Here is a 21,708-nt window from a genome sequence, read left to right on the forward strand (position 1 = left end):
CAAGCTTGCACAAGATTGCCCAAGCTCACCCGCGTACACAAACCACCCTCGTCTCGTACACACCCTGCTGCATACACACACAGACACACACACACAGACACACACACACGCATACACACACACACGGAAGGATGGCGCACCGGAAACGATTCGTTGCAGTAGAAGCAAGGATAAGTGCGGCCGGGTGTGCTGCTTGCGCTGCCTCTGCTGCTCCTGCTGCTGCCAACAGCTGTATTCCCGCTAATGCGGGTGACGGAACCACGGGCGTGACGTTGCTGTTGTTGTTGATGCTGCTGCTGATGTACTTCTTGCTGCACTTCTTGCTGCTGCTGCTGCTGCTGCTGCTGCTGCTGCTGCTGCTGCTGCTGTTGGCGCGTATCGTCAGCGGTGCCGTGTGTGAGTGGCATGGGCAAGAGCGGGATGGTGCTGGCTGACATGCTGGCAGTGGCGGCCGTGACCACGCTGGTTGGTGCGGCTGCCGGGGATGGGAGCGAGATTGTGCTGGTGTCTGAGAACGCCAGCTGGCCAATCAGCGGCGTGGATGAGGAAGGGTCTGATGCCCCAGTGCTTGGGCCCGCCGTGCTGCTGATGCTGGTGCTCGTGGTGGTAGGAATGGAGCTGGTGGCCGTTGGTGCCTGCGTCTCCGCTCCCGCCGCTGCTGTGGTGCTCGCTGTTGGTGCTACTGATGTTGTTGCAACCGAAGGTGCAGCTGCTGCCGTGGAAGTGGCGCCATTGGCAGCCAGCACTGGCGGCGCGGCCGTGGCTGTATCGAGCGGTGGCAGCAGCATATCGCGGCCAACAGACGACATCGTATGCGAGGAAGGCCGCTGCTCCTGCTGCTGCTGCTGTTCTTGCTGTTCTTGCCGCTCTTGTCCTTGCTGCTGTTGCTGATGGAATGCTGCTGGTGCTGTGCCTGCAACCATGCCACCATCTTGCACAGACAGGCCCTGCGTACTGCCTGCCTCCTCCTCCTCCTCCTCCTCCTCATGTTGCTGCTGCTGCTGCTGATGCTGGTGCTGTGCCGAAGCGTGTGCTGCCACACCAGACGCGGCGCCGGATTCACCGTGCTGCCCATGTTGCCCTTGTGCGTCGGCGTGCCCCTGCTGCGTGTGCTGCTGTGGGGAGAATGCCTCGTCCATGCTGGCAGCTGTGGCTGGGGAGTGCACGTGGCGCGCGCGAAGGTTGACGCCGTGGTGCTTGCGTGCATGGTACACGAGGCTTTCGAACGAGGCGAAGCTTCCCGTGCAGCCAGTCATGGTGCAGCGAAACTGTTTTTCTTCTGCAAGGAACGGTGCAGGTGCAAGTGGAGGTACAGCTGTGAGCTGCGCAAAGCAAAGCAATGTATGCTTGTGTGTGTGTGTGTGTGTGTGTGTGTGTGTGTGTGTGTGTGTGTGTGTGGCTGGGAAGGTGGAGCGAAGGAGCGAATACTGAGCAGAGTCATCTTGCAACAAAGAGAGCCATCTGGAAGGAACGGCACCAAAAACGGACAACGACAAGAATCACGACACTCACTTGTGTGCAGGTTCTTGTGCCGCTCAAAGGTGTGTTTGCTGTAAAATCTCTTTGCGCAGTCGGGGCACTCGATTGTGCCCAGGCGCAGATGCACTTTCTGGCAATGCGCTTTGAAGCTGGACTTTTTCATGCGCTTGTTGCACTTTCTGTTTTGTTTGTGGCATGATCAGACACAGCACAAGCAGCAGCAGCAGCAGCAGCCGCAGAAGAGGGGGAAGAAACAGCAGCAGCAGCAGCAGCAGCAACAGTGTGAGATCGCAGTGAAGCAGCAGTCAATCAAGCAGACAAGCGAAGCAAAGGCATGCAGCAGCAGGAGCAGCAGCAGCAGCAGCAGGAGCAGCAGGAGCACCACCACCACCACCACCACCACCACCAAACACGTGCAAACACATGCACACACAACAAGAATCACAACCAAACAAAGCGCAGCACCACCCAACACCACACAACCTCCAAACACACACTCACTTGCACTCGTCCCAGCCCAAGGGATCGTTTGTGTGCTCTGCAAATACATGCTGCCTGAGCTCCTCCCGCGTGGAGAAGGGTGGCGGTTGCCCTTTGCTCTCCTCGTGTGGAAGCTGGCACACCAGCCTCTCCATGTCCACGCGCCCACTTGACACAAAGCACTCCAAACGCAGTGCATCTTGATCCATCACGCTCAACACCCCTTGCATGACTTGGTTGCTGGTTGGTGTTGGTGTTGTGGTTGTTTGGTGCTGGTGTCCTGCCCGTGCGTTGCAAAAGGCTCCTCACAGCCGTTCTGTTGTGTTGCTTTGCGCCTTGCTTGCTTGCTTGAGCTCTTGTCTTGCTGGCGTTGCTGGCGCTCATTCACACACACACAATTGGCAAATGGAACGACAACAACAACAACGGCAACGCACACACGCACAGCAAAAAGGTGTTGAAATCGTTCGCAGATTTTCTGCAACACGAACGACACCACAAACGAACGACAACGACAGCGACAGCGACAGCAAAGACCATGGACGATGATAACAGTGGCAGCGGTGGCGGTGGTGGGGATGACAGCAGCGCCTCTCCCCGTAAGCGGAGGGAGCAGCGTCGTGCGGTGCTGATGATTGATGGTGGATACATGCGCAATGCAGACAGCACTAGCGTCTTTAGCGACTACGACCGGATCCAGTGGATCATGCACAAGATTGCCGAAGACTTTGACGTCGAATTCGAGGAGGTGCTGCTGATTTTGCGTGGATGGCTGTGTGTGTGTGTAGATGGCTATGTAGATGGTTGTGTGGATGGCTGTGTGGGTGCGGTTGGTGTGGATGGCTGTGTGGGTGTGGTTGAGCGTTCGCACTTGTCGTAAGAGCTATATTACGCGCTGTGGTGTCGACAGAGCACGTTCAATGCTCTCACACAGCCTGCCAACGTCGCTGAACTCACGAGATGCAATCAATCGCACCATCCACCCACCCCCTTCCCCAAACGACTGACAGCTGCACTACTTTGACGCAGACTTCTCCGATTCACCCGCACACCACGGCATCTCAAAGTCTGGCAAGAAATCGCTTGTCACCCTGGTGAAGGTGCTCCGTCGAGCCCACGTGCGTTTAGCTGCTCGTGCCGCAACGTATTTGCGTTGGCGTGTGTGTGTGTATGTGTGTGTGTGTGTGTGTATGCTTCAAGTGTCATTGATTGCACGTGTTGAGATCGCACATGTTTGCCTGCGTTTGACTGGGCACCCCGACGCCCACTCACAGCGACAGGTGTGTTGCTTGCTTTTGTCATGACCGCAGGTGTTTTGTCACATCCTTCCACTCAAGTACAAGACCACAACGTGCTCCCGATGCCACGCGCAGAATCGAAACCTTATGCAAGCTGGTGAGCCCGCGACTCCTTTCAGTCGGCTTTCTTGCGTCTCGACATGGCGAGCAACGCCATCGTTGACTAGTTCCATGTCGACAACCCTCACTCACTCACTCACGTACGCACTCACTCACTCACTCACTCACTCACTCACTCACGTACGCACTCACTCACTCACTCACTCACTCACTCACTCACTCACTCACTCACTCACGCGCGCACGCATGTACACTCGAAATCGCTGCGTTTAAAGGGGTCGACGTGGCGTTTGCCACGCACATGATCAAGGTGGCGCTCAAGCCGGGCATCGACACGATTGTGCTGTGGTGTGGGGACGGTGATTTCTTCGAAGCGATGAAGATGTGTCGTGAGACATATCACAAGCAGCTAGGCCTCGTCGCCAATGCAGAGGACTCCCTCTCCGCCGCCATCAAGCCGCTCGTGTCGAGGTCTGTTTGGCCATCATCGCTGCTGTGCTGTTGCTGCTGTGCTACCGCCTGCTTCTCATCTTCAAAACACGCGAAAACACGCACAAACGCACACACGCGCGCACTGTGCTTGTGTGTGATGGCACCGGCTCACACCCACTCCCTTTGCCGTACACACACTGCACTCACTGGCAGCAAGAACATCTGGTACTACGAGGACCACAAGGCCGAAATGCTCGCATTCGATGGTGTGTGTGTGTGTGTGTGTGTGGTGTTTTCTGCTGTCCACGCTCAGCTGTGGCTCTTGTGCACCTTGACTTGGCGTGTCTCGACCCAATCAGCCCACTGTCGACCCTGCCACCGCCTCATGGCCTCGCTGTGTTTGTGCTCTGGTGCGCGTGTGCAGGAGTGCCGTTCCAGGCGGATGTGCGTCCGTCCGAGGTCATTAAGGAGCGCAAGCGGCAATTCCAGCAGCAGATGCAGCTGCAACGCCAACGGCAAATGCACCACTACCAGCAATTGCAGCAACCGCAACAGCAGCAACAGCAGCTTGCACGGCAACAAGCGGTGGCCATCCAGCAACAACAGGCAATGGCGCAGCGACAACAGCAGCAGGCCATGGCTGCACAGCAACACGCACACCGTTCCAGCCATGCAGCAGCACCACGTAACCAGCAAATGCGTGTGTCGCAATACCCCACGATCGCTGGTACGGACGTGGTTGTCATTGACGATGACGGTGCTGACAGCAGGCGTCGAAGCAGAGGCGACCCAACTTCCTCCGCCATGATGGATCGGACCCAAGATCACCCACACCCACACCCACACCCACACCCACACCCACACCCACATTCACTACACAGCGCCGCTCAACAGCAGCAACAGCACCGCCACCAGCACCAGCACCACCAACAGCAACAGCAACAGCACCAACAATATCACCAGCACCAGCACCAGCACCAACAATATCACCAGCAACAGCACCAACAGCAGCCCATCGCTACCCGTAGCGGTGTATTTGCGCAGTACCACCACACGCAGGAGCCCGCTCCACAACAGCAGGTGCAGCAGGTACAACGACAGCAGCACCACCCGGAGCATCCATCGCACATGCACTCCCAGCCCACGTCCCTGTCGCCGCAGCAACAACACGTGCACGCGAAGCACGCCAAGACGACAGATGCTTCGCCCAGCGGTAGCGACGCGAGCAGGACGGGCAAGAAGAAGAAGAAGAAGAAGACGCGGCGCTCTCCAGCGCGCTCGTCGGCCACACCGAAGAAGCACCACGGCCAGGGGCCGGAGGGCGCGTACGATGGCGATGTGATCCTGCTGGATGGAAGTGACGACGAACTACAGCACCAGACGCCTCCCCATCATCACCAACACCAACAGCAGCCGAGGCATCATCGTGATGCGTCTGGTCCAGGGTCCTCACTGCACGCGTCGCGGCAGAGCGCTGCGTATCGCTTTACTGACGCCGAGTACGCGCGCCTGCAGCAGCTGGGATACACGCACGAGCGGATCCTCAAAGGTGCCGCCCCACTTGCATTCATGAATATAGTTTCGGGTGTGTGTGTGTGTCTGTGTGTGTGTCTGTGTCTGTGTGCGTGTGGCTGTGTGTGTGTGTGTGTTGTGTGTCTGTGTCTGTGTCTGTGTGTGGAGTCTGTTGATAATCCAGTTCAACCTGATTCCGTTGCTCACGTCAGCATGCACTCCCTCCATGACACGAACCCACATTCATACAAACGCATATGCAATTCTGGCTTGCTTCACAGCTGCCAAAGGCCGCCACAGCTTTGACAGCATGCTGATTGCACTGTTGACCGACAACCCCGACCCTCTGTAGCTGATTCACACACACACACACACACGCACACACTTACTGTAGTTTGGCTAGCTGTTGTTGTTGTATTCTCTCACCAAACGCACAATAATTGGCGAAATGCTTGGGACTGCTGTGACTTTTGCTTAATTGTATTCTGTGTTGTAACTTAAACACTGATGCTTCCTGCTTTTGGCGGCAGCTGCGTCGTTTGTTTGCTGTCGCTCTGCTTCGCTCATTGCTGTTTACTTTTCCTCGTCTATGCCACTGCTGTCCCTACACACACTCCCCTTGATTACATCTTGCTTTGCGATCGTTTATTGTACCAATACATGACATGCATGACACATGACGTGCCTGTGTTTCTAACCTGCAAGCAAGCTGTGCACAAAAGACTTCAAAGAGAGCAAACATCCAATCCAGCCGAGCCTATGCGCATAACCGCAGCACGCGCTCCGTGTGTTGCTGGAGATGCCTGTTGGAGGGGAAGTGGCTGATGGCCATGGCAGCGCTGCGCAGAACCATCGCCTCAAGTTCCGCATCGCCCCGCTTGATCAGCGGGATGAGCTTCTCCAGCACAACAAGCGCTTGCACCTGGATGGCAGCCTTGTCGGCGTGCTGGGCCATCACAGACAACACCAGCAGCAGGGCCTCTCGCACCGTGCAGTGTGTGGTTTCGGCGATGTAGGAGGATGTTTGAAAGGTTGCCACGCAAGCAACAAAGCATTCGAGACCAACATCCACCAAGCCAACGTCCTGCACACGCAGTCGCAGAGCGGTCATTACCGCGTGCAGTACCGCAACAGCGCTTGCCGCGACGTGAGGGCTTGGCTTCATGTGCCGAACAATGTCGCGAAGGAGCGTGCTGCCGGCCCGCTGCAAGTAGCCGACCCCTGGGTGCTGCGTCATGGCAGAGATGAGGACGTCGGTGGCGCCAAGCTGGAACAGGAGCGAGCGCATGTCTGGGCACTCCTCGCTCACTGAGCACAGCAATTCGCAGCCGAGGGTTTGTAACACAGCGTCCTCTTGATGCGCACACATGGACAGCAATGTTGCCATCACGCTTTCGCGTGGAAGGCCGCACGCACCACTGTCCCGCACTCTGCCAGCGCTGCTGTGGACAGGATGTTGAGGATGATGGCGAGACGCCAGACGTGTCATGAGTGCCGTCGTGCTGACGGCTGCTGTGAGCCTTTTTGCACTTGCTGCCATGCGGCAGAGGAGGAACGTAGCTGCACGCTGCAGCTCCAGGTCATGCACGTGCTCCTGCATTGCTGCCACGATCACATCCGCAGCACCCTCGTGCCCAACAACGTACGACGCCAGCTCTTCGTTGCCGTCTTTGATACTGGCAACGAGGGCACTGAGCCCAGTGGCCACAACATCATGTTGCTTCCTGTGGAGCACCACGCCACTGAGCACCGCAGTGGCCCAGCCGAATTCTCTGCTGGCACCAGCAACGGGTGTCGCTTCGTCGCTGGGAGTGGCGCCGTGGTTGTTGTTGACGCCACTGCCGCTGCTGCTGCCGCTGCTGCTGCCGCTGCTGTTGCTGCTGTGAGTTGGAGATGAGGATTGACCTTCTCTGTCGTGCATGTGGGGCTTGTCCCGGTACATGCCGTCAACGTGGTGCTTGGCTCCGCTTGCGGTCCTGCCGCTGCCAAAGTGCAGGGCACCGAGGCTGGCCACGCGCCTGATGGGCAGAGGTGAGTGCACGTGCTCGGCCCTTGTGGTTTTGGGCCCCGTGCCCTGTTCGGTGGGTCGTCGGAGCTGATCTGTCCCGTGATACTCGGCGACCATGCCCTCGATTGTGCTGAGCAACGGGCGAGGTGGAGGTGGGGACGTGTCGGCACTGCTGCCCTGGCCCGCATGTGGCAACCACACGAATGAGTGGTGCGGGGTCAACGAGAGCAGGCTCTGCGTCGATGCGTATTTGAAGTTGCTGCACATGTGCACCAGCAGGACCGGCTTTTGCGCTTCCAAGATGCAACGGAGCTCCTCATGCGTGTTGAAGAGCGTCGACGTGCGTTTGCCGTACTGCTTCGTGCCAAGAATGATGATGACATGTGCCCGCGAAATGGCCTGCGTTGCTGCGTCTGGGTGCTGCTGAGAGCCATCGTAGTACACGTGCAGCCCACGGTCTTCAAGCTGCCTCCGCAAGCTGCCGGCTGCAGCCGCTGCTTCGATGTGCTCTGCCGACAGGAATACGCACGGTGACTGCATGTTGTCGCGTGGTACGGTTGCGGGTGGAAGAGACGTCAGCTTTACCGGGGAGGGGGAGAGGAGAAGGGGTCAGGTGATGAAGCACGGAAGAGGAAGAAAGACGACGGGGCGAAACAGTTGCTCGCTGCTATTGATGACTATGGCAGAGTTCTGTAGTTCGGTTCAGCGGGTGAACGTGTGTGTGTGTGAATGGACTCGAAGAAGGGGGGGGGGAAGAGCATCTGCATCTTGTGTGGTGCGTATGAAGATGGGAGATGCAAGAACTTGTAGCGGTTGCCGCAGCACAGCACAGCTTGTGCTGCTGTGCACATTGTTGAGAACATGTAATTCGTTGGGGTGATTGGATCAGGTACATGTGAGGCCGAAATCCCAAAACTGATTGTGACGTGACGACTGTGAAACTCGTCTTAAGCGTTTTAATGTGCATCAAATCAAGAGTTGAACATGCATCAAATCATTTGATGCAATCAATGGTGGGTAACAAGCTGCGAAACAACGCTACATAATCGGCAATTGGAGGGGGGGGGGCAGGCAAGAGAACAACAGAACAGGAGACACCTTTAGGCAAACGAACAAACAAGGACTAGCAGGTGTGCTGCTGTGCCGAAAACGGAAAGGAATGCTGTCGCTACTACTCATCAAACTGGTGCTTTGCGAAACGAAGGAACACTTGCTCAAGCGTGGTCTGGCTCACACTGTAGTCACGGATCGGGAAGTTCTGCTTCGCCTCTTCCATCACCGTGAACACATACGACCACTTGCGCTCACCAGACAGCTCAAACGTTATCTGCGCAGGAAGACAGGGCAGGGCAGGGTGTTCAGGGGGGGGGGAACGAAAAGCAAAGCAGGGAACAAGGTGAATGCGACGCGGTAAGTGCGCGACCTTGCTTTGAGTCTTCAGCCATCGATTCACACACACATGGGGTACAGGGCACAGGAGCTGGGCACATGCATGCAAGACTATGTATCCGACATGCAGCAGGAGACCACACACACACACACACACACACACACACACGCACCTGGTTTTGATGCTCGTCGGTAATGTTCATGGTGGGGAACTTTGAGGCGAAAAAGTCCTTGAGTTGCGCCATGCTCTCACGGGGTGCTGTGATGACCACGTTCAGGCTGCGTCCAAAGCGGTCCTTCAATCGCTGAAGGCTTCCGATGCACTGCAAGCAACAAACACACACACACACACACACGCACACGCACACACGCACACACGCACACGCACACGCACACGCACACGCACGCACACACGCACACGCACACACACAACACACACACACACACAGAGGCGCATACACACAGGCATAGCCGCCCATGGGAAGTGGGTGAGTGCGGTGGGCGGCGAAGGGCAAGTATCAGGCAACACAAGGTGCCGGCACAGTGGCCGAGCAACGGGACAGCCAATGGCGACACCACACCCGCACCTAAAAGCATTCACTAGCATCCACATACGCAGAGGTAAGTACCTGGAAGCGCCCGTTGACCATGATGGCAAGGCGTGTGCAGAGAGCCTCGCACTCCTCCATGCTGTGGGAGGTGAGGACAATGCTTCGCCCAGACTGCATCACACGCAGCAGCGTGTTCCACAAAAACCGGCGCGCGCCAGGATCCATACCTAGGGAAGGCGGAGGATGAGCAGCGAGGAAAAAGCACGTGGAGTGAGAAGTTGCCGAGTGTTCGGCAGCCGCGGGTGTGTGTGTGTGTGTGTGTGTGTGTGTGTGTGTGTGTGTGTGTGTGTGTGTGTGTGTGTGTGTGTGTGTGTGTGTGTGTGTGTGTGTGTGTGCGTGTGTGTTGGGGGGGGGGGCGTCAGCATGTCATTACGGCTTCACCACAGCGCGTTCACTTCACACACACACACACACACACCTGTGGTTGGTTCATCGAGGTAGATGACCGGGGACGGCCCACAGAGGGCAATTGCGGTGCTGAGCTTTCGCTTGTTGCCACCGCTGTAGGTGCCGCACGGCTTGTCGGCGTGCTTCTCCAGCATGAGCTCGTGAATCAGGTCGTTGACGAGCGAGGGGATGCCTTGCTCAGGGACACCGCGCAGGCGCGCGTACATCACCAGCAGCTCCCGGCCCGTCATGAGCTCAATAAGGCCGTCAAACTGCGGGCAGTAGCCCATGTGCTGTCGCGCCTGCGCCATCTGCGTGCGAATGTCAAACCCGTTGAGCTGCGCACTACCGGCAGTCATCACCTCGTCACCGGTCAGCATGCGGAACGTCGTCGTCTTGCCTGCGCCGTTCACGCCAAGCAGCCCAAAGCACTGGCCGTTGGGCACGGCAAAGGAGAGCCTGTCCACCGCGTATTTTGGCTCGGAGCCGCACGCGCCTTTGCTGATGCTGAAGGTCTTGCTCAGGTTGTTGACGAGCAGCACGTCGCGGGAGCCAGGCAGCTCGTGCATCTCACTCACAGAGGAGTTGGTGGAGCGGATGTGCGATTGCAGCTGGAATGCAGTCGAAGGGCATGATGGGTGGAGTGGGGTAAGAGTGCGGAGAGGGTGAATGTGTGAGAGGGTGAGGGTGAGGGGGAGAATGAGAGGGCCGTGTGTGTGTGTGTGTGTGTGTGTGTGTGTGTGTGTGTGTGTGTGTGTGTGTGTGTGTGTGTGTGTGTGTGTGTGTGTGTGTGTGGTGTGCATACGTGTGCGTGCGTGGGTTGGCCGCGTAATAGGCATGTGCATACGAAAACAATTGCACATGAGCATTCACGCACTTATGGCTTACATGTATGCATACACAAGCACGTGCACACGCTTACAGACACAGAAGGCAGGTGCTTACCCCGCTAACCTTTCGCAGCACGTCCTCACGCTCTTGTCGCACATCTTCGTCCTCGCCATCAGGAAGGCCAGACTTTGCCTCTGGCGGCTTGATGATCATGTTCACGACAGCACGCACCAGCTTGGCCTCAACGGCAAGGACGAGGAGGAAGAAGACGATGGCTTGCGCAACAAGACACAGCACGTAGCGCCCAATGCCAGGGAGGGACATGGACAGGAAGTCGGTCTGGCACTGCAGCTGAAATGGAAGATCCTTGGATGGAATCTTCTCAGCAAGGTTGCAGCACGTGTCAATGCTCGCGCCGGGCGCAAACATGCTGCAGGTTCAACACAAAACGCAACCAAGCGAATGAGGAAATGTGGTCAGCAGACGTGGTGCATGCATGAGGTATTATTGCGTGGAAGCAGAAAGGACAGTGGAAACACTCGCACGAAAATAGGTGAAACAGATAAGAACACGACAAAGCAGCACACAACCACAATAAGAGCCAGCGTCAAAGCGAATGCCAAACACACACACACACACACACACACACACACAACACACAACACACAAACACACACACAACACACAACACACAAGGTGGGCAGGCAGCAGGTGTAAAGTGTACTGGCGAAAAACGCACCGGCAGAGCGGAAGCAGCTGCTCGATGACCTGAAGGCTCTGATAGTTGTTGTAAATGTCAGAGAGCGCTTGACCGAAGCAGTAGTTTGGCAGGAAGAGGAAGGCGGACTTGAGCTGGGTGGCCACAGAGGGCTCAACCGTCTCCAAGATGGACACGGTGAGCATTGCGGCAAGGCCCGTGACAATGTTCACCACCGTCATCATGGTGTATGCCTTGGACGGGGTGGAGAAGAGGAAGGAGGCGAGGTACATGGTGGGGATGACAGCGAAGCCGTAGAGCACAAAGAGAAGCACAACGTAGCCCAGGCGCTCCTCCGCATACTCCTGCACGTTGAAGATGAGAAAGAGGATGATGCACCCCACCGTCGGCAGCAGGAAGTTGAGCACATCCCACGCATACGAGGCCGCCCAATACGAGACAATGTCCACACCACTGACAAACTGAATGTGTTTGGCCTTGTTGGCGCGCTCCACAACAAGGAAGAGCACGAAGCTCGATACAAGAAACGCCATGCCAAAGAGGATGGTGAACGCAATGTAGAACCCCTGCTGCGAGTCGCCCTGGTCCTGTGCCTTCTCCAGTGGCGAGCGCGGTAGCGGGAAGTTGGTGGCCCGCACGCTGACGCTGCCGTCCGAGAATGCGTGCAGGAGCGCAGAGTCAACCATGCCCAAGGCCTCCACGATGGTGTGGTACGCCTGCCCGTTGAACAGCGCTAGCGGCTCCACAGTCGTCGAGTTGGGTGTTGGCCGGAACGCAGCAGACAGCAGATCCTGTGTGCGTGTGTGCGTGTACGCGTGTGTGCATGAATGTGTGCGTGCATTTGTGCATGAATGTGCGTGCGTGCGTGCACGAGTGTGATGGTACATACATGCGTGTGCATGAGTGTAAGTGTATGTGAGTGTGCATAAGAGTCTGTAAACTCGCCAAGTGCCAGCAAGAACAGCAACATGCAAAGTGCGCTCTGTCGTTTAAAGTCCATGAAAGGAAGGAATGCGCAAATGACACGTGATCGCACATGCACCCACGCACGCGCAAACACCTCCCATCCCCACCGCCCCACACACGCACACACATACCTTCTTGTTGAACTTGGCGACTTTGTCTGGTGCGTTGCCAATGAGCTTGAGCACAAACGTGGCAGTGTCGTTGAAGGAGATGCCTGACTTGGCAATGTCCTCAAACGCCTGCTGCTCCGGTGTCTCCGATGCGCCCAGCACAACGCGTTGGAGACTGCCTGCCAGCTTCTGCGTGACGGGTGTCGCCGGCACAAACGTTGACGAGTCGTTGGAGCCAAACTGTGAGGAGTAAAGGAGCGTGTTTGGGCCGTAGGACGAGGTGAAGTCGTACAGCTGGCGTGCTGGATCGTCCTTGGGGCCAGGGTACGTCTTGGCGACAACAAGCGCAATGAGGACAAAGGCCATTGGCAGCAGCAGCTGCGTGAAGACGGCGGTGAAGTTTCGCTTCGAGTGGAGCATGCGCTTGACAAGCATGGCGTGCAGCTGCTGGGTCTTCAGTTTGAACCCCGTGTTGAGGCGGTCGTATGCGGATACGGGCATCAGCAGCGCTGTCTCGTCGCTGCTCTCCTCATCCAACGCATGCAGATCTGACTGCAGATCGCTGGTGTAGCCGCCGTTGGGATTGTTGCCGCTGCCACCACCGACAGCAACTTCATCACCGTCAGTCGTCAGTGCGCCATATCCACCCCTGCTCGAAACGCTGCCGTGGCCACGGTGTGCCAGCAGGCCATCCTTGTCTGCACTGCCCGCGTCCTCATTCTCATTGGTCAATGTGGCGGCGGCAGCGCGCTCGCCGACCTTGAGAAACACCTGTCAGGTGGTCAGTTGGAGGCCGAGGGGAGGATGGCGGGACGTGAGAAGGAGAGGGCTGGGGCAGAGAGTGGGAACTGCAATTTGGGGGGGGGGGACTGGCCCCAACGTCCAGCACACACGCAAGTCACAGACACACAGAGATGCACGCACACGCATATTTACACACGCACACGCATATTTACACACGCAAGCACACACTTACGCACGAACACACCCAGGGCCCCACCATCACGCCACACGCTGGAGCACGAACCTCCTCCATGGTGGTGACGGAGACGCCGACGCTGAGGAGACCGAGGACCTGCTTCTGCTGCTCGAGCTCATGGAAAAGCTGCGGGAACGCAGAGCTGCACGTGCGAGGCAGCAGGAACGTCATTTCCGCCCCAATCTGGCCGAGCAAAAAACAAGCAGGGTAAGAGTTGAGTTGTGTTATGTTATGTTGTCAGTGGATGAGTGCACGGAAAGGGACGCATACCAAAGCAACCCCCCCCCCACCACACACACACACACACACATGCACGCACGCATGCACGCACGCACGCACACACAATTCAACATTCACACCAACAGCGCAGGCACTCAACAAAAAGAGCAGTGAGCAACGCACATCGGCCTCGAGGGTGGCTGTTGGCACGTGTTGCTTGATGAGAGCGGCGATGGTGTCTGGCTTGCAGTTCTTGTCCTTGACCACAATCATGTGGTACCCAACACCATAGCGAGACTTGAGGAATGTGCTGCTGCCACAGCATTCAACCACGCCCTGAAAACAGTCGCCAGGAAGGTGGGGGTGAGGGCGTGGTGGTAGAGTATGAGGGCCGGTGGAACAGGCGTCATTGTCCACATAATGAGCGCATGTGCATGTGAACGAGCCCACACCTTCCAAAAGCACACACGTGGCTCACACACACGCTCACACAAAACCCAAACACATTCACTCGCACTCACACACAAAACAAAACGCACACACTAACACACTCACACAAAACAAAAAGCATACACTCTCCCACTCACACAACGCATGCATACACGCGCGTACGCAGGTTCGGGCAGGCGGGTGAAATACCTCTGACATGATGGCGATGCGGTCTCCGAGCAAGTCTGCCTCGTCAAGGAAGTGTGTGCTGAGAATCATGGTGCAGGTGTGCTTGTACTTTGAGAGGAGATCCCACGTTGCGCGCCTTGCCGACGGGTCCATTCCGCTCGTCGGCTCATCGAGAAACACCTGTTGCCCCGCAGCGACAGTGATGGTGGCGCGGGTGTCAGTGGCAATGGGACGACAATGTCTCAAATCAGGAGTTGGTGTGTGTGTGTGTGTGTGCGGAGTCGATGTGCGTGCATACGCAAGCCTGCATGCATGTTCAAAGTGTGCATGTCTATGTATGCCTGTGTGCGAAACAACAGCAATGCAAATCAGCTCTGCGCTGAGCGCATCACGCGCTTTGTATGGAGTGGAGTGCACGGAGCAAAGTCCAGCAACGAGCATCTTACCACTTTCGAGCCGCCAACAATTGCAATTGCACAGCTGAGTTTGCGCTTCATTCCGCCCGATAGAGTCTTCACCATTGCGTGCCGCTTGTCTGGAAGTTGCAGCGACTGCGCAACAAACAACGGGGGGGATCGTGTGTGTGTGTGCGTGTTCATGGTGTATGTATGTATGTGTGTGTGTGTGTGTGTGTGTGTGTGTGTGTGTGTGTGTGTGTGTGTGTGTGTGTGTGTGTGTGTGTGTGTGTGTGTGTGGGTGGGTGGGTGTGGGTGTGGGTGTATGTGGGTGTATGTGTGTGGGTGTGGGTGGGTGTGTAGTGATGTGAGTACACTGCCTACACGTGTCACGTACAGCATGTGCATGCACATGTGTTGTCGTTGCGTAAACCGTGTGCGAGTACGATGTCACCTGCACGTGCACGCACGCACCTCGATCATCTCGTCAATGTGGGTCTGGATCTCCGGTTTGGGCACGCCCTTGAGTTTGCAGAAGAAGGCAAGGTGCTCCTCCACCGTCAGCGTGTCAAACAACACGTCGTGCTGGGGACAAATGCCCTGAACACACGCGCGCACACACAAGGAGGAAATTGCGCAAGTGAGCAGCAGTTTGTTGTGTGGTGTTGAAGGAAAGTGAAGTGCGCCGCACGACTCGCACTCCTGGCATGTTGTGACATGAACGGTGGTGCACAGAATAACAAAAGCACAAGCACAAGCATCAACAACAGCACCATCACCAACACAAACACGTACACACAAGCACACACACACAAGCACAAGCACAAGAACGTGTGGTGCGAGCGCTTACGAGGGAGCGACGAACGCCATTGATATCTGTGCGGATGTCGTGTCCGTTCACAATCGCTGTTCCAGACGTTGGCGGATACAGACCTGTGTGTGTGTGTGTGTGTGTGTGTGTGTGTGTGTGTGTGTGTGTGTGTGTGTGTGTGTGTGTGTGTGTGTGTGTGTGTGTGTGTGTGTGTGTGTGTGTGTGAGGGTCAGGGGGAGGATCACTGTGAGCGAGATTGCTTCATCATCGAACACCTTCATCCTGCTTGCCTGCCGTAAGTCATAAGCTGTCACAAGCACACATATGCACACCTATGCACACAAACGTACACATGTCACAAGACACGCATCGGCGTGTTCCCCATACCTGTGAGCATGGACATGGTTGTTGTCTTGCCGGCGCCGTTGTGGCCAAGCAGGGCGGTGATCTGCCCCTCATACATGTTCAGCCGCGTGCCAGCCACCGCCACCTTGGTGCCAAACACCTTGCGAAGGTCCTGGATGCGCACACCGGCGTGCAGCCCTTCCGGCTCGGCCTCAAAGTTGTCCGCATTCACAGCAACGCCTTTGCCCTACACAGTCGTGTGTGTGTGTGTGTGTGTGTGTGTGTGCGTGTGTGTGTATATGTGTGTGTGCGAATGTGTGCATGTTTACGTGAATGTGTGTGAACGCGTGCATGTGCGCGCGTGTGTGTGTGCAGCTCACAAGTCTTGGGTATGTGTGTGTGTGTGTTCATCGGCGTAATTGCGAGCTGACAAGACACAATCAAGCGACGTATTTCGTGTGCAGGCCAGCGATGACGGTCGCACCATGAGAGGGTCGTGCTCGGCAGCGAGGGTGGCGCCGCACCAGTACGATTTCTAAACAGCGGTGGTGGACGATGACGAGAACAGGGGGTGCAGGAGCCGGCGTGAGGAGGAAACAAAAAGTGAGGTGCAAAGGTTGTTGCGTTGCGCATTAACACAAAATATGCACACGGTCTCTGTTCCTCTCGTCTCTTGTCTCTTGCTGTTAGACTCCGCGCTTCCTGCACTCCCTCTCATTAAAAACACCTTCTCTCTTTCACACACACGCACTCACTCACTCACTCACTCACTCACTCACTCAGACACCCGCGCACTCACTCAGACACCCGCGCACATCGCGAACGCACCGTGAGCGGGAAGTACCATGGCAGGGGAATGCCGTATTCCCCTGGGAACACGGCTTCAATGTACCTGTGGGCGTGAGTTGCGTAGAGAGGAGAACGTGGTGAATGGTGAATGGAATCGCAAAAACGGATGCAGTACAGGATCACTGCTGCAATGTGCAGGCACAACCAAGAAGCGTACAAGCACGTACAGGGTACATGCACAGATGAGAGATGCATGAGCATATGTCGCACCAGGTGAGGACGGCGTAAACGATGGAGTCGAAGAGAAGCATGCCGATGATGGTGCCAAAGGTAAACGGATCGTCAGCGCTCACCTATGCGCATCATGACAACAATGGACGTGACAATGGTGTTGATGATGAGGATAATCATGATGACGATGTAGGGTATGGCAATGGTGGTGGTGGCAGTGATGGTGGTGACGGCGGTGACAGCAGCGGTGCACGCAGGCTTGAAAACAGCGCGTGTAGTGACGTGGCGTGTTGTTACAGGCGATCAGACATGGACTGGATCACAGACCGGGTCGGTGAGCGTCGCCCACTGCACGCCATCGCCTCGACCTTCAAACTCCGCAATCAGCTGAGCGCCAATCGCCTGTATCAACACATACACATGCACGCACATGAGTCACGTTGTGTGTTGTTGGCATGCGAACAAACAGAGGCAGACAGACGAGCAGCAGGCGGACGCACGCACGCACACACAAACATACACGCACGCACAAACACACGCACGCATAAAGGGCATCATGCAGGAAAGCCGTCGCACCATGGCGGTGGTGGAGACGAAGCAGGAGGACTGCTTTGTTGAGAACGACATGGCCTGGTAGCGCGGCCCAATAAACATGTACGGCACGTATGTGCAGAACCAGATGATGCCACCAGCAGCAGCGCCCTGCACACACACACACACACATACACACACAGATGGAGGTGTCGTGGGAATGGGTTCAGAGGAGCAGTTGTGTGCACATGTGCAGACAAAAGCGTGCTTGTAGGTGTCATATGTAAGCGTATGTGCAGTGGACGTGGCGGTTCAAAGCGTGGGGGGGAGCAGGACACATACCGTGCTTGCTTTGGTGAAAAACACGCTGATGAGAAAGCACAGGTTAACGGTTGCGAGCGCAAACGCTGCAAATCGCGATTGGCATGATCGACCAACCATGCCACACGGGCGTGAGTACACGGGCAATGCAAAGCAGCATCAGGCCGTCGTGTGTCTGTGTGTGTGTCTGTGTGTGCGTCTGTGTGTGTGTGTCTCTCTCTCTCTCCCTCCCTCCCTCACTCTCTCTCTGTCTCTCCCCCCCCCCTCTCTCTGTCTCTCTCCCCCCCCTCTCTCTGTCTCTCTCCCCCCTCTCTCTGTCTCTCTCTCTGTGCGTGCGTGCGTGCAAATGTACGTGTGTGTGTGTGTCCGATTTACCGAGGAGATAAACCCAGATGACGGTTGGATCCGAGTGCTGCAGGACTTGTCCGCCTTTGCAGATAAACGCAATCACAGTCATTGACACCTGATGTGCGCGCACAAGTGTACATGAGACACACAGCAGCAGTATCAGTATGAGCATTCTTGGAAGGGGAAAGGGTAACCTTCATCACGCGTGTACACCTCCGTGTTCATGCGTTGTGTATGTGTATGTGTGCATGTGTATGTGTATGTATGTGTGTATGCATGTAGAGGTATGTGTGTATGTGTGTGTACGTGTGTGCATGGATGCACCCCCGACTCACGGCGAGGAAGGAGAAAGCCTGGATGAACCATGCGAGCCAGTGGTTCCAATTCTTCAGCCCCATCATCTTCATGCTTTCCTTCAGCCGGCGCTCTTTCTCGTGCACAATGTTCTGTTGGAGTAACAAACGAATATACACAGGCAAAGGCATCAAAGACATACACGCACACGCGCACACGCACATGCACAGACAAATGTACACCCACCCACACACAAACATGCACGAGTGAGCGTTTGAAGAAGCAGCAGTGCCATGTCACACCATGTGCCAAAATCGCTGGAGATACACAGCACGGCAACCTGGGCCGCTCACACCGACACGCAATTGCATGTGTGCATGTGCGGACTGCGTGTGATTGTGTTCGCACCCTGACGACGGTGAGCGCTGTGAAGAGGAGCGCAATCATGAGGAGGAGTGGGAGACCAAACTTGATGGCGTACAGGAACCCGTCATCCAGGTACTCTGGTGGTGAATGGGAAACAGGCAAAGTCAAAATTCGTGTGAGCACGGCTGTGACAGGCTGTGGTGTTCATGTACGAACCACAAGGTTGCCTGCACTCGCACACGCACACAGAAACAAGAATGCACGCACACTTGCATACACGCACGCACACACGCATACTCACAAGAACACACGCACACACACACACGCACACACACGGAACAGACAGAGTAAGCAGATGCCACATGCCACACGCCAGCCGACCTGGATACGGCATGCGCTGAAGACGAACGCGTGACAGCGTGTCCACCACATCCTGCAGCCCCGTCGCATTGGCGATGGCCCTGTGTGTGTGTGTGTGTGTGTGTGTGTGTGTGTGTGTGTGTGTGTGTGTGTGTGTGTGTGTGTGTGTGTGTGTGTGTGTGTGTGTGTGTGTGTGGAGGTGAACACCACGCCACGGGTGTGCGAATGTGGGATGCAAGGGTCATGCACGCGACACGAGAAACCAAACGAGACCAATGCAACCGCATCACAACAAAGAGAGCATCAAGCACACACTACAGCAGCCATCGCACGCACATGTTGATGGCATGCTGGGCCTGGGTGAATCCGTACTGCGCATAACCGGGGGAGCTGCCGTACGTCGCGCTCAGCAAATCGCTGTCATCACGCGGGCCTGATTGAGATTGGCGCGTTGTCGTCACGATGCACCAAGGTGATGGTGATGGTGATGGTGTACGATGACCAGTGAGTGGTTATCATGAGCAAATGCAGCCACAACGAGCACGAGCACACGTAAGAACACACACGTGCGCGCGCACACGCACACACATACAGACACGCTCCATCAATCACCACTCACTAACTCACACACACACACACACACACACACACACACACACACACACACACACACACACAAACGCACAGGCAGACGCACACAACCTCTCCCCCCCCCCCCACACTCACACTCACACTCACCCACACTCACACACACACACACATCTCCATTCCACCTCTCCATCCAGCCACACGCGCGTGCGTCTCACCAAGAAGCTGAAACTCCGGAAAGGAGATGGTTGTCATCCAGCGCGAGCCAAAGGAGGCCTTCACATCGTACCCGCCGGGCGTCGAGTCGAAGCGCAGCGTGTAGTCATACGTGTCCGTAGTCGGCTGCACATGCACAACAGTCATGTAACCACGTGCACAGACACGGAGGGAGGGAGGACGGGGTGCGTGGTTGTGATGGAGGATGAAGATGAAGAAGCAGTGGCATCGGGTGAGCTGAACGAGCATCGCTAGGGCGAGTACAAACGCCATGATTGTCTTGAAATGCTCCCGTTACATACGCGCAAACACGATGACAAAGGCAGGGACACACACGCGCACATGCATATAGCACACACACACACGCACATGCACACATGCACACACGCGCGTGCGCACACATGCACACATGCACACACACATGCACACATGCACACACACGAGCATCACACGTCACAGCCCAAGTGCTGCTCACCTTTGACATGACGACGCCGAATTTGCACCCGCTGCCGATGCTGACGAGCTCAGACACCATCGCGTCCTCGGATGCGAACCCTTTCATGGCGCTCAGCGTCATGTTGTCAGAGTACGTGGCTGCGATGCGCGTCATGTTGTTGGGTGAGGGTCAAAGGGAGCGAGGGAGCGAGGGAGCGAGGGAGAGGCTGGGTGCCAAGGTACGCAAGCATGAAACACTGACACAAAACAAAACAGTGCACATGGTGACAGCAGCAGCAACACCAGCAGCAGCACCAGCAGTAGCAACATCACCAGCAGCAGCACCAGCAGTAGCAACATCACCACCACGACTAACAGTCATAGCAGCACGAGCAAGAGAGGGGTGGTAGGGTCACGCACCAAGGTACGCGGCAGTGGAGGACATGATCTCGGTCACGTTTGGCGTGTTTGGGGTGTAGTACATCTGAAGTGTGAAATTGATGCAACAGGGGAAGAGAGGAGGGTGATGTAAGTGGCATGTTCCACAAGCCCTGCAGAAGGCACCCAAATGTAGACAGGGACAATGACACCACTGTACTCGAGACGGTCAGAGGCATGTCAGCGGCATGTGCAACTTGCCGTCCATCCTTTCGGGCAGGGTGGTAACATGATACCGGTATTGCTGGGCGAGAACTCATCATACACGCACCCGCCGACGCACTGCCATCGAGGAAACGTGTGTGCCTGATGAGTGCCAAAACTAAAACGTGCTTCTTGCACACGCATGTCATGCACACGCATACACACATTGGCAGCAAACGCTACTGACCTCGTGCTTGGCTTTCTTCAGTGTCGACTGGCGCACACCGACGAGGATGCACATGAACGCGATGGGCAGGATGATCTCAAACGCTGTCGCCCACTGAAGTTGTGTGCGTGATGGTCGCGTTTGATGAGCGGCAACCGAACAAGCATCAGTACAAGCAGCAGCACACGGACATCACAATGAGCGTGTGTCCAGATTAGACACGTACACCCAAATCAAACACGCATGTAGTTCACACACGCACGACCACCACACACACACACACGCGCGCGTGCGCGCGGACGCATGGCATGACAACACGCACTGGTCTTCGACGCGCGAGCGTGAAGTTCTTCCACAGCAACAGGCCGATAGACATGTTGCTCCGTTCAGTGTCTTCTTGATTGGTTTGTGCAGATTAAACACGGACCGTTTGTGTGTGTGTGTGGGGGGGGGGAGAGAAAAATGAAAACAAAGAACAAACCCCAACACAACACGCGGGAACCTCAACGTCTCACTGGACACCACCCTGCTGTCGCAGCAAAGCTCAGGTCGCTGGATGGATGGAAGGTTGGATGGTGAGCGTGGTGTGTGTGTTTGAATGCGCAACGTGCTTCGTGCTCCAATTCGGAGAGGCTACGGAATATTTGCCGGTATATTAACAAACGTCGCGATGACTCATCAATGGCGTCATTTGAGCGAACTGAAGCGCAAACACAAGAGTACGCACACACACACACACACACACACACACACACACACACACACACACACAC

The 21,708-nt window shown here is 56.2% G+C and overlaps 4 protein-coding genes across 4 annotated transcripts in view; 1 reads left to right on the plus strand and 3 right to left on the minus strand.

Moving 5' to 3' along the window:
• Positions 1–2,348, minus strand: part of PTSG_04719 (uncharacterized protein) — a 3,626-nt gene extending 1,278 nt beyond the window's left edge. The window contains exons 1-3 of the mRNA XM_004993984.1: positions 1,981–2,348; positions 1,513–1,658; positions 141–1,279 (exon numbers count right to left, since the gene is read on the minus strand). Of these exons, the coding sequence (XP_004994041.1) occupies positions 141–1,279; positions 1,513–1,658; positions 1,981–2,189 (1,494 nt within the window). The 5' untranslated portion in view covers positions 2,190–2,348. The remainder of the gene's footprint in view (positions 1–140; positions 1,280–1,512; positions 1,659–1,980) is intronic.
• Positions 2,349–2,443: 95 nt separating this feature from the next.
• PTSG_04720 (uncharacterized protein) lies at positions 2,444–5,938 on the plus strand. The gene is made up of 7 exons (XM_004993985.1): positions 2,444–2,707; positions 2,970–3,077; positions 3,270–3,354; positions 3,593–3,788; positions 3,963–4,015; positions 4,174–5,298; positions 5,543–5,938. Exons 1-7 carry the CDS (start codon positions 2,498–2,500, stop codon positions 5,611–5,613), a joined length of 1,848 nt encoding a protein of 615 aa, XP_004994042.1. The 5' UTR covers positions 2,444–2,497; the 3' UTR covers positions 5,614–5,938.
• On the minus strand, positions 5,851–8,001 carry PTSG_04721 (uncharacterized protein). The gene has a single exon (XM_004993986.1). It carries the CDS (start codon positions 7,807–7,809, stop codon positions 6,019–6,021), a length of 1,791 nt encoding a protein of 596 aa, XP_004994043.1. The 5' UTR covers positions 7,810–8,001; the 3' UTR covers positions 5,851–6,018.
• Positions 8,002–8,211: 210 nt separating this feature from the next.
• PTSG_04722 (ATP-binding cassette) lies at positions 8,212–21,567 on the minus strand. The gene is made up of 31 exons (XM_004993987.1): positions 21,258–21,567; positions 20,957–21,049; positions 20,767–20,847; positions 20,548–20,611; positions 20,168–20,286; positions 19,695–19,818; positions 19,225–19,321; positions 18,910–18,989; positions 18,571–18,665; positions 18,204–18,314; positions 17,896–17,983; positions 17,542–17,606; positions 17,245–17,370; positions 16,996–17,070; positions 16,708–16,790; positions 16,477–16,540; positions 16,133–16,183; positions 15,691–15,895; positions 15,343–15,425; positions 14,967–15,092; positions 14,544–14,648; positions 14,119–14,277; positions 13,663–13,815; positions 13,309–13,443; positions 12,303–13,052; positions 11,227–11,996; positions 10,602–10,917; positions 9,688–10,267; positions 9,288–9,436; positions 8,832–8,981; positions 8,212–8,596 (listed from the first exon to the last, which is right to left on the minus strand). The coding sequence occupies exons 1-31, from the start codon at positions 21,309–21,311 to the stop codon at positions 8,441–8,443; spliced, it is 5,307 nt and encodes a 1,768-aa protein (XP_004994044.1). The 5' UTR covers positions 21,312–21,567; the 3' UTR covers positions 8,212–8,440.
• Positions 21,568–21,708: the final 141 nt, after the last annotated feature.

Source organism: Salpingoeca rosetta (assembly GCF_000188695.1).
Source record: "Salpingoeca rosetta unplaced genomic scaffold supercont1.11, whole genome shotgun sequence".
Lineage (NCBI taxonomy): Eukaryota > Choanoflagellata > Craspedida > Salpingoecidae > Salpingoeca > Salpingoeca rosetta.